At 39.4% G+C, this 13,234-nt stretch overlaps 1 protein-coding gene across 4 annotated transcripts in view; it reads right to left on the bottom strand.

The window, feature by feature from the left end:
- The window catches only part of Anks1b (ankyrin repeat and sterile alpha motif domain containing 1B), a 1,067,094-nt gene that overhangs the window by 673,936 nt on the left and 379,924 nt on the right, over positions 1–13,234 (bottom strand). For all 4 annotated transcript variants that reach the window (XM_055627859.1, XM_055627860.1, XM_055627861.1 and 1 more), the window contains exon 10: positions 4,697–4,862. In XM_055627859.1, coding sequence (XP_055483834.1) covers positions 4,697–4,862 — 166 coding nt within the window. The remainder of the gene's footprint in view (positions 1–4,696; positions 4,863–13,234) is intronic.

Raw genomic sequence — 13,234 nt, 5'->3', positions numbered from 1 at the left:
GCTAAACCATACAAAGGAGTGCATCCTCTGCCACATTTTCTTGCGGTGTGTTCTTGGAAACCCAACAGACACCATGAGTAATCCACAGTAGGCCACAGCAAATAAGAAAGATAAGATGTCTGTGGATCTGTTTGAAATTAGCCCAGAGTGGTATGGAGCTTACAATGTTGCCAAAGATGGTCACAAATTCACAGTCATCCACCTGCCTCTGCCTCCTCATATTAGGGTTATAGAGCCAGCCCACTTGGCCCAAGATACTATATTATACACAGATACTACTACAGTGTTTACTCAAGATGCCCTTCCACAATTACTTGGAACAGCAAGAGAGGAACTACTGCAGAGTCATCCCAGAAAGGCAGATTTATAAGAAAAATAAATGACTGTATACCGTTGTTGTTGTTTTAACTAAGTATTAAGGTTGGCTTGTTAGAGGGCAAACAGTACCTGAAAGAGACTTTGAGAGTTGGAATTTGGATGTTCTAGTAGAAAACTTAAAACATGTGGCTTTAATATGATGACTTGTCAGCAGCAGGCAGAAGGTAGGGAACCTGAAAACAAGTGACTATGAAAGCTAAAAGCTCATGGGGGAGAAAGAGGCTGTGGGGACCTAAGGAGTTATGACAAAATCCCTGGGGAAGGCTTCAAAGAGAGACTGAAAGCTGGGAAGAAGTGTCCTGATCTTCCTAAAGTTTTTTCCTTAAATATGGTTACTTCTCAGGGGCAAAAAATGCAAGAGTCACTCACTCAGCACACACACAAAGAGCAGACATAAGCACACAGTGAAATGTCAGCTTTCCACAAGCCAGCAAGAGAGCCCCCACCAGAAGCCTGGCCATGCTCACATCCCAGATTTCCAGAGCACAAAGTGAGAACAAAATGAAAGTGCAGGAGCTTCCACTGGTAGTGGGGAGAGACACTGATCTTCAGAATTTCCTTTGAGCCGCTGCTTCAAAGGAAATACGTGCCATCAGCAGAAGGTAACAGAACTCCACACCACACCCTTTACTAAGCCCCCAGTGTATAGCCAATACAACCTGCCAGGTCTCCAACCAGCTCTGTCTTTTAAGAGGCATTGGCATCAGCCTTACCTTTGTGGACTGGGAGTGTAGCTCAGAGTTAGAGCACCAACCACATAGAGTACCCTGAGGGGTTCAATTCCCAGCACGAAAAGGAAAAAAAAAAAAGTGGCTTTCTAAGTGAGCCATCCCAGGTGATACAATGTGGTAGAAGGGTAATCCTTGTTAAAAAAAAAAAAAATACGTGTTACAGTCACAGATTCATGAGCAAAATAAATTGCTCTTATCAGCACAAGCGTTGTGGCTTTTAATAGACATACATCACAGACACCCTCTCTCCATAAATTGTACCTTATGCTTCCAGGGGAGGTTAAATGCTCTTTCCTATTGCTTCCAAAGGGCTCTATGAAATATTGCATCCTTCCATACTATAAAATATAATAACTTTTACCATTCACTTATCAGCCTCCTTAGGGCAGGGTTCTATGGGATGATGTTTCCTCCAATATATTACTTCCAGAACACTGAAACCTTGACCAGACTTGTAAGAAATTCTTGGTAGGTATATACCACACAATATATGATTCTATTTTGTCCTTTTTCTTTCTGCATAGTGATTTGAGAATTTTCTTCTTGCCCTATTTCCCATTCACTAAATCTTCCTCCAGGGGAAGTTTATCTCATAACATCCATTTACTAGTTTTCTTATGTTGTATGTACCTTCTTTTCCTAATTCCAGAAGTTTACTTTTTCATTTCAAATATATTTTGGTGTTTATTTTTCCAAAGCTTCTCTTTGCTTGAAATTACTTCAGCTTTCCAGTCATAGTTTCTCCCTTTGAAGCCCTCACCAGTGATTTGTGCTAAGGTTCTTTAGGACAAATGTGCCTTCGCTACAGTCCTTTGGTCTACCTCCTTCTCCAATGTGCTGATAAAAGGGGCTCCAAAGTCAGAAGTTATCTAATCATTTGATTTTTTTCATGAGCTTTTTGGTGCTGTTAAGATGTTTTTCTTACACACACATGCACACACACACACACACACACACACACACACACCATTGTTTTTTTTTGAGACAAGGTTTCTCTGTGTAGCTTTGGCTGTCCTGGACTCACTTTGTAGACCAGGCTGGCCTTGAACTCATAGAGATCTGCCTGCCTCTTCCTCACCAAGCACTGGGATTACTAGTGTGCACCATTGCACCCCGATTCTTCCCTTATGCAGCATTCGTTGTTTGCAGCAGAGTCGACTAGAGCCTAATCATCCTTGGCACCTACGCACAACTCTTCTTTATCCAAAGGTCCTTAGCATTCAGAATTCTCCTGGCACATCAAGGAAATGGATCATATTTTGACAGATGACTAAGAGGAAACCACCCTTCCATGCTTGCACCCCTTCCCCTATCATCAATCCTGACACCACCCTGTGCCTATTCCCTAGTTAAAGCTCTTACAGTTTGGCACATGCTGCCTATATTTTCCTGCCTCAAGTCTGCCATGTCCCTTATTGCAAAGTTCCAGGTTTCACCTTTTTCTTTTTTTAAAACACAGGGTTTCTCTGTGTAGCCTTGGCTTTCCTGGACTTGCTTTGTAGACCAGGCTGGCCTCAAGTTCACAGAGATCCACCTGCCTCTGCCTCCCAGAGTGCTGGGATTACAGGCGTGCACTACCACGCCTGTCTGTGCTTTCACCCATTCCATGCCATGACACAGCTTTTATTTTCTATGATGACATGTGAATCACTCATTTGTTTGCCTTCATCTATGGCCTGTGCTCAGCTGGCCTTTTGCTTTCCTGACACCTTTTCTGATTTTTACTGTCACATGAGAACTTCCATCTGACTTCTATATTCCTCCATACCCAGTTCCTTGTCCACAACTCCTAATTCACCGCATCCTCTGACATAACACAGCACTATAAAACATAATGAATACAAGTTGTACCACTTAAATTCAAGCCCCAACCTTATTAACATAATCCTCTGACCCTACCTGTGTGTCAGGGCCTGCATGTCCTCATTCCAGACAACGGATAATGTTAATATCTCATAGCACCCTAAGGGACACATGAGGTGACACACATAAGTACTCAGGACACAGAGTAAATACTTTTAGTTTTCAACTGTTTTATTACTACATTTCACCTTATCTAAAAAAGTCTTTCTTTTTTTATTTTTATAGTTCATACCATTCTTTGGCCTCAGCACTGCTCAATGTCTATTTGTTCACCTCTGTGAAAGTTTCTAGCCACTCATTCATAATGGCTTTTCTGGGTTTTACCTCAACCCCTTTAAAGTCTTCCTTTCAGCCATTTCTTCCCCACCCCACCCCAAATACTGGGGCATGAACCAAGAGCACTGGACATGGTGGACAGGCACTCTACTGCCGAGCTGTGCCCAGAAGGTGCCAAGGTATGCAGAACAAACACACTTGGAAATGTAAGAGAATTCCTCTATAACAATGACCATTCTTCCATTTTTCCATCCCTGGGCAAGGAATGTTTGCATTTACCTAGACTACTGGATTGCTAACATCTACCCATTCTGCCTTCTTTGTATGCCTCAACTTCAGTACCTCCCCACATCAGAGAGTCTTTCCAACCCTCACAGGAGACAGAGCCTTCATTATCCTAATGAATTAGCACTTCCCTCTCCCACCTGCCTACCTCCTATGCTATCATCATAACTTTTTAAATACTGACCATGTAACCTGTATTTTCCATTCCCATTTTTATTTCCTGTGTCCAGAGCCTCACTGTGTGTACCATTTCTCACCTGGTTTTACAGTATCGCTTCTAAAATTCATCATACAAACACAAGCAGCAACTAAACTGTCAACCTTTCTTCTGCTTCTCTTCCCGACTTTCCCGAAGGCCCTGAGGGCTCTGAATACACTGAGTAGTCATCTGAATCTTTCCTCCTCTATTCACTTTTATAGCAACATCCTGGATATCATCAATGGTCAGGCAAAGATTCATGTTCTGAAGGCCCAACCTTTTATTCATCTTAAGTAAGATACAAATTCATTTTCCCTAGCAGTGAAGAGGCACAATATTTGACTGGTCTTGTCCACTAGTTTGTAACATAAACTGAAAAAGGAAAAAACAGACCAGGCATGGTGATGCATGCCTTTAATCGCAGCACATGGGAGACAGAAACAGGCATATCTCTGTGAGTTCAAGGCCAGCCTGGTCTACATAGTGAGTACCAGGACAGCCTGAGCTACATAATGAACCCTGTCTCAAAACCAAAGCAAACCAAACCAAGCCAAACAACAAACAAACAACAGACAAAAACAGAAAATAACAGATCTAAACATGCTATAAAAACATAAAATAAACTTAGAAGTGAAATATAGTTCAGGAAATTGGAAACAGGATGCACTAAGGTATAATAAAGACGCCTGCCACCAGGGACCCAGAGCATTACATCTGACCCAGGTTCTAATGGTTAAAATGCATCCAGGTAGCTTCATCTCCAAAAAGAGCCCTTAATCATGAAGAGGTTTCACAGGGAAACCCATGGCTTCCCTGTACTCACTTGAAATGCAAAATTGATCCCTGCGACTACCCTGGGGCACTTCCATGTTGATAATATAAGATGAAATAAAGTATTAATAGTGTAACTTTACTTATGTGAATATGCAAATTGAATTGGCTAATTGTTAATAGGAAATATTACCAGCTCTCGGAGAAGGTGCCCTTGCGATTTCTAAGGAGCAAGGTTTCTTTGTAACAGCTGTGTCCACGAGATCACAAAGAAAGTTTTCATTTTCCGAAGGGAATGTGTCCAGAGAAGCAGATGGCACAATTTCCATGGTGTAATTCCTCTTCTTTGGATAAGACTCCTGAAAAGGAGAGAGAATCAAAACCTTCTTAATAAAAATATAGCCTTGTCTGAGTTATAAAAACCAGAAAATAAAACTAGGTCCATCAGTTGGTATCAAATTGGCTAATAACTGATGTTCTACCTGAAAAGGTCCTATAACCATGCCACTCCGGTGTGAGCAATGATGTTTTCTGAGAGTTCTTATATCATTTGGCTACCCGGAGACTGCATTAGTTACTAACAGTCTTGATCTTCTTCTGTTGTATATATCTACTTCCTAGTCACAGGGTAAACAGTTATTCAATTTATTTACTTACTTAGTTAATTTTTATTTAATCACTTTACAATCTGATCCCAGCCCCCTCCCTCCTTCCTCCCAGTCCCACCCTCATGCTCCCCTCTTCCCACCCCCCCTTATTTTTCTCAGAGAAGGGGAGACCCCCCAGGGGTACCAACCCATCTTTTCACCTCAAGGCACAGCAGGACTACATGCATCCTCTCCCACTGAGGCCAGACAAGGCAGCCCAGCTAAGGGAAAGAGACCCAAAGGCAGGCAACAGAGTCAGAGACAGCCCCTACTCCCATTGTTAGGGGACCCACTTGATGACCAAGCTATGGCATAAGCAGTTTTAATCAACAGTCATTTCCAAGACCCTGCTCTTTGCAGCCTCCTAGAGAAAACTATGTAACTCATCTTTGGCTCCTTAGACACAAGCAGAATCCTCTAGGGGTGGGGGAAGGGGGAGGCTGAAGGGATATGTTTCCCCAAAGAAGTCTATGAGGAGGCTACCCCTATACTACTCTCTAGGAAAGGGGAAGATTTTTTTTTGTTTTTTACTATAATGCAAACTCAAGAACAAAATGGTAAAGTTGCACCATTAAGACAAAAGTGCCTGGTACCCTTAGGATATAATTGAGTTGCTTGGATAGACGTAGGACCAGTTTCTTCCAGCTTTATAAGCAAACACTAGCATCCTTGTAGTTTAAGGTATTGCTATTTGAGTTTTCTCTCAGAATTATAAGTATCCTATCCAACACATTAATATTTTTTGCGAATACTGCTAGCTATCTAACTAACACAGTGTGACTAATCCTTTTTAAGGTTAGGATGTAATTTAGATCCAAATTTTATGTTACTAATACCTCATTATATTCTAAAAACCACAGTTCAGTTAATTGTATAACATCTTAATTTCTTATGCATGATGTATTAACTACTTACCAATAATTACTGGACCTTCCCCATGTGTGTTCACATGTGTGTTTGTGTGTGTGTGTGAGTGTGTGAGTGTTTTTGAGTGTGTGTGTTTAGGCATGTGGTGTGTGTGTGTGTGAGTATGCATGTGTGTGTGATTATATGTGTGTGTGCTATTTGTGTGTGAGTGTGTGCATGTATGTGTGTGTTAGAGAGACTACATTAAGCATTGGAAGCTACACACTGGACATTTTGTTTTAGTTGGTAAGAAATAGTCCTTGCTCTCAGGGAGTTCATAGTCTACTAGAGAAGACAAATTATTTGCACGATGGATTTCAGAATGAATCACATTTTTTGTGTTTGTTACCTTATAAAGTACACTTCACAACTGAGAAACAAATAACAAGAAAATAAACTCATTTTCAAAATATCTTCCATACTCTATTCCAGGGTTGATACAGATTTAGAGTGAGCTCCTACTTTCTCTATAATGATATTTACAGTAAGTGGAATTCAAGGTCAGGGTAATTGCTTTCAGACCACACCAGACCCTCACACATCAAAGAGTCAATTATGTTCACTCTACTCTATTGAAAGCAAGAAATTGGGAGTAATTTATTTTTAACAACAAAGGGTGACAAAGTAGAAAGCATCTAGAGGAAGCAATCAGTAGGGTATGTGCTTTAAAACCCATATCGAAGAAAAAATGATAAAAGGAGCCACAGCGTTCCAGCCAGAGAAGCTGGAGAGCCACATAATGATTTTCTCAACATCTGAAAGGCTCGCCCTCCAGAGCAATCTCACAAAGTGGGGGGAAGAGCAGACCTCCTAAAAGGCAAAAAACAGAAACAAAACAAAACGAAGAAGAAGACTAATGTTTATAAGACAAAGAGCAGAAATATGGGTCAATTCACCAAAATAAGTTTTATGAATTGATAGTATTACTTTTCTTACAAAAATAAACACTTTAACACAATAAGCTGAGGAAAGGAACTAGAAAGCAACAGAATAGACTCCCCATTGCCGGGAATCTCCAGCTAGTCACCCGTGGGGCTAGACTAGACATCCTGCCTTTGCCCTGTGTGCTTGCCCTCTGCACCACCCTCTCTCCAGAATCTGCTGCTGCATATCAGGAGCTGAATACCTCTATGCATCCCAGGGACAGGCCCTTGTCCTTTAAGCAGACAGACTACTACTGTCACAGAAATGAATTCACTTTTTAAATTTTTATTTTATTTTTATTAATTACAGTTTATTCATAGTATATCCCAGTTGTAGCCCCTCCCCTACCCCTTCCCAATTCTACCCTCCCTACTTCTTCTTCTCCTATTCTCCTCCTCCAGTCCAATGATAGGGGAGGTCTTCTTCCCCTTCCATCTGACCCTACTCTATCAGGTCTCATCAGGACCGGCTGCATTGTCTTCTTCTGTGGACTGGTAAGGCTGCTCCTCCCTCAGGTGGAGGTGATCAAAGAGATAGCCCCTGGGTTCATGGTTCATGTCAGAGACAGCCCCTGTTCCTATTACTGGGGAACCCTCTTGGACACTGAGCTGTCACAGGCTATGTCTGTGCAGGGGTTCTAGGTTATTTCCATGCGTGGTCCTTATTTGGAATATCAGTCTCACAAAAGACCCCTGTGCCCCTATTTTTTAGTTCTGTTGCTCTCCTTGTGGAGCTCCTGTCCTCTCCAGGTATTTCTATCTCCTTCTTCTTTCATAAGATTACCTGCATTCTGCCCAAAGTTTGGCTATGAGTCTCAGTATCTGCTTTGATACACTTCCGGGTAGAGTCTTTCAAAAACCTTCTGTGGTTGATTCCTGTCCCGTTCCCTGTTTTCTCCCTCTTCCGATGTCCGTCCCATTTGTCTATCTGAATGAAGACTGAGCATCTTATTCAGGGTCCTCCTTCTTGATTAGGTTTGGTGGGAATGTAACCTTGTACAACCACTTTGGAAATCAATCTGGCACTATCTCAGACAATTAGGAATTAGCGCTACCTCAAGATCCAACTATACCACTCCCAGGCATATATCCAAAATATGCTCAAGTACACAAGAAGGGCATTTGCTAAACCATGTTTGTAACAGTTTTATTCATAATGGCCAGAAACTGGAAGCAACCCAGATGTCCCTCAAGGGAGGAATGGATACAGAAACTGTGGTACATTTACACAATGGAATACACTCAGCAATTAAAAATAAGGATATCATGAAATTTTCGGGCAAATGGTGGCATCTAGAAAATATCATCCTGAGTGAGGTATCTCTGAAGCAGAAAGTCACAGCAGTATATACTCACTTATAAGTGGATGTTAGACATATAATATAGGATAATCATACTAAAATCTGTACACCCAAGGCATTCCCTTTTTTGTTAGTTTGTTGTCGCTTACTTCATTGCCTTTCAAAACTGAAGACTATGATGTCCTAAGCAATCCCAGCCACACGAGGATGAGTGATATTTTGAATTTGAGGCCAGCAGCCTAGGTAGCACAGTGAAGGAAGGACAATGAAAGAAAGAACAGAAACAAGGAAGGAAGAAGAGAGAAACTGAGGTTACAAATGTAAAACTGAACAGCGTCTAGTCAGTCTCCAATGTTCGCTGGAATTGTAAACGTCAACAAAACAACTGACAACAAATACTGGAACAGTATGGGAAATGACAAGAAGAAGAAGAGGAGGAGAAGGAGGAAGAAGAGGGAGAAAAGAAAAAAAGAAGAAAAGAAAAAGAATTTTCACTCTGAAAACATACATAAAAGTGACTTTTACAGACTGAGCAAGGATATACATACATATACATATATGTACATATTATGTACATAGGTATACAATAATAATTATTGAAAAGTGAGCATGAGCTTGAAAGAGAACAAGTAGGGTATACCTGAGAGGTTTTAGACAGAGGAAAGGGAAGGGAGGAATGATGCAACAGCATTATACTCTTAAAAATAAAATAAATTAAAAAGTCTCCAGCTAAAACCCTACGCTAAATTTTTCAGAACAATTCATGGACTTGGTAAAGTTGCAGGCTCACTGTTTATAAAGGATTACTAAGATTTTTAAATCCTTAAAAGAATGACTCGGGAGTTTAACTGTAAAGATGGAATGATTTACACAGTCTGACTTCTGTGAACAGGGCGACAACACACATGTGAGCCTTGTAACTGCTCAGAACACTGATTTCATACCCTTTGCTGAATACCCAACAGTGGGATGAATCATTCTCAATATTTTTAATTTTTTGGGAAATTCTAAGCATTTTCCATAATGGGTGCATCAACTGTTATTTTATCCAGTGGTGTTTATGGATTTCATTTTCTCCATATTCTCCCAATAGTGGTGAGTTTTATCTTTTTTGCATTAGCCATTCTACCAGCTATGAGCTATCATTGTAACTTTGGTTTGAATTTCCCTGATTATTGAGCAGAGGACTTTTTTATATCTATTGGTCATCTTACATATCTTCTTTAGGGAACAACTATCCAAGTCCTTTGTTCATTTTAAAGATTTAATTGTTTCCAACTGTGGAGCTGTTTCAGTGCCCTGTATAACAATATAAACCCTTTATATCATGTATGATTTATAAATACTTTATCTGATATACAAAAGCCATTTATCCAATGTAATTCATTTGTCTACTTTGTTTTTGTTAATTCTTTTGTGCTGAGATAAAAAACAAATGCCAAAACCAACATCATGAAGATTTTAATTCTGTTTTCTTCTAGTAGTTTTACAGTTTTTGGTTTTATGTTTTAAGTCCATTTCAGGTTAATTTTTTTGCATATAGTCTGAGATGAAAATCTGAAGTAACATACCTATGAGGTTTTTCACAACTATTTATTGAAGAGATTACCCCTTCCCTAATTTGTGTTTTGAGTGTCTTTGTATCCATAGTTGTTTTTCCTTCAAGTATTTTGCAACAGTGTCTATGTAGCCCACACCCACCTCAAACTTTTCAGTCTTCTGCCTCAGCCTCCCAAGTGCTGAGATAATAGACATGTACTGCTGTATCTAATTTTCTATGTCATATAGTAACATAAATCATATATAAATTCTACAATCTGATATTTGTTTCCAACAATGTATTATGAACTCTTTTCAATCATAAATATGCTTGATCCTTGATTTTGATGTTTGACAAGATTTTCTGACTCTACAATATACAAGAGCAACATATATTCATAGAAACTATACTCCAAACTTTGAGGTTATCTTATCTTAGGCTAGTGCTATGTGGTAGAGCGTTCCTTTATGATGCTTCTCAGTGGTCCCAAATCACAGGTCTCAGTGAATCATGTGATCAAAAGGGTAAGGATGTGCTATACTACAATATATTTTATTGATAAGCTATAATGTCTGCCAGATTAGGTGAAGTAAATGCACTTTTGGCTTAGAGTATTTTTAACTTGTCATGGGTTTATCAAATATGACCCCATTCTAAGTTGATCACATCCACTATGTTCAAATGATACATTTAAGGTTAGTGTCCAGTATGTAAGTACTCATAATTTAGTCGGTTCTATCATATTGTAATTTAATGTTTTGCTCTTTAAAAACAACCTCTTATTTATACAACTTATTTATATGTTTCACCATTTTGAAATAGAATTCCCACAACAAAAGGTATTTGCCATATGTTTACGTTAAGTCAAATCTGTTTCTTAATTTTCTAATTTGTTCCATGTGTCAGTCTGTTCTAGTACTAGCATCATACAGTTTTGATTACCAAAAGCTTAAAATTAATTTTACTAGCTGGTTGGGTAAATCTCTTCTTACATTCATCTATATCAAATTATTCAGTATTATCCTCATGTTTATTTGAGGCTTTTTGAAACTGCCTTGACAGAATATCACCATGAACTTTCCTCTTACCTCAAGAAGCTTAAGGAACAATGTATGGAGACTATATGTGGGTCATGTGGCTTGGTGCTGTAATCCATATATTATAGGGGGGGAAAGCCAAATATCATGTTTTCTTTACACACAGATGAGTAAAACAACCATTTGGTATTTAGTAAATATCACGTGAAGAAAAAAGTTGCAGGGAACTATGTGTCTCAAATATCTGAAAGGTAGAAGAGAGGTTAGAATGGCTCTGTCTCTAAGGGTGTGTATGGGGCATATGGAGAGACAAGAGGGAGTGAGGCTTCATCTTCATATCTGATTTTTAACAATTAAGAATTTGTTAAGTTGACCTTGACTGCTTCCTGCAGAACAGTGGGGTTCTCAAACTGTAGGTAGCCACCCCTCTGGGGGTCATATATCAGATATCCTATATTTCAGATATTTACACTATGATTCATAACAGTAGCAACATTACAGTTACGAAGTAGCAACAAGCAATTTTATGGTTGGGGTCACCACAACATGAGGAGCTGTATAAAAGTGTTGCATCATTAGGAAAGTTGAGAACCACTGAGCTGGAAGGTTCTCTTCACACCTACGCTGACCATTCGCAGAGTAGAGAGGATGGCAGTTGAATTAAAAGGATGGTAAGATGGTAGGTAAATTAAAACAATCAAGAGAAGTGCATTTGCGGCAGTGCTTGGTGCATGCCCCATTCCCCAAAAGTGGGGTGGGTGGGTGGTTTTGGTAACTGGGTGGGTGATGGATGTTTGTCATTGTTTAAGGGGGGTTGGCTGTAAGTCGTCAGTGGTCATGGTCAGGGAAGAAAGGTTAAATTCAGAGATTTTTCTCTTTCTTTTTTTTCCCTCTCTCATTCTTTCTCTCCTATCTAGTGTTAAAGGGGGAAGATGGAAGAGGAATAAAAAGAAAAAAAAGGGGTATAGGAAAGATAGGATAAAGGAGTACTTCATTGAACCTACTTAATTTTTTACATTGGTATGGATTTTTATATATTGACAAAATTTATGGTTTCTTTTGTTACAACATACTCTACAAGTTTCAACTCTTGAATAAGGCATTGTTTTTATGCAACTCATTTAAAAATGTTGTGAAGTTCTAGTCATAGAAAGCTGCTATTAAACTGTTTAGGATAATTAAAAATCCAAGTCAGTTAATCAAACTATGGTCATGTTTAGCTACTAGTTAGTTAATCACAGGAGCTTTATTTAATCAAACATTTCCCTAGTCAGTCTTCAAAAAATGTCGGAGATCTACAGAATATGGAATTTGAAAATGTTTTATTAATAAAAGGCTTTTTTATGACAGTGAGACATGTCAGTTCCTGACAGCATCCTAAATCTACTTCAAAACAGATCATGGGCATTGCTTCAAATGCGGCAAGCTATCCACTGGGAAAGAAACTGCCCTTGCCTCAACTGCAAACAGCATGCTGTCTAAACTGAGCAAAAAAGACGCACAAGTGTCAACTTCCAAGCTTTGCCACTACAAGATAAACAACCCTTCATAATTCCTGCTTCACAAAAATGTCTGTCATATACTAGTCCAGAAGGCCAAAGATGATGCCCCAATGTTGCTGAGGAATCATGGGTGACTGTTCAGGCAGCCAGCTATCTTTGTCATTTCTATAGTTTTGGAAGATGCTTGCTCTGCACTTCCTGTCTATTCAGGAAATATTTACCCTTCTCAGGTCTCAGATGGAGCTGAAGACTAGTAGTAGTATCACATATAAGTTTAAGTTTTTTAGGAGTAAATAATGTTTTTTTAGGTCTAAAATGTTTCTAGATTGATAAATGCAAGTTGTGATAAAAATTGATTTAAGTATAGAACTCTGAACTCACTGAGATAGGATAGACAGTAGAGTACAATCTCCAAAGTTGTCAAATACAAATTGACTGGACAATGTGAATACAATTCTCACCTGATAATTTTCATAATTGTTCTTATTGTATATAGTTTATTATTGTAAGAGAAAAGGCCTTTTATTGGACTAAAAGGGGAATACAATGTGGGCTGGCTTTGTGCACTGTGTATTCAGATGCTAATTTCTGTGACCAGGGATCTGGTGGCAGTCTGAACGTGAGCATTGTCATGATTATTGAAGAATATCCTGTTTCAACGTTGTGTAAGAATTGTTTTCCATCATTTCTGATTGGTTAATAAAGAGCTGAAAAGCCAATAGCTGGGCAGGAGAGGAGAGTTGAGCTAGGACTTAATCACAGTTAGGGAGGACCAGGCAGAGAGAGAAAGAGACAGAGAGACAGAGAGAGATGAGAAGAGGAGAGAAGAGGAGAGGAGAGGAGAGGAGAGGAGAGGAGAGGAGAGGAGAGGAGAG

The sequence above is a fragment of the Psammomys obesus genome, unplaced genomic scaffold (assembly GCF_907164565.1).
Source record: "Psammomys obesus unplaced genomic scaffold, mPsaObe1.curated_primary_1811, whole genome shotgun sequence".
Taxonomy (NCBI): Eukaryota; Metazoa; Chordata; class Mammalia; order Rodentia; family Muridae; genus Psammomys; species Psammomys obesus.
The sequence above is the reverse complement of the archived record's forward strand: the minus strand, read 5'-3'. Positions and strand labels throughout refer to the sequence as shown.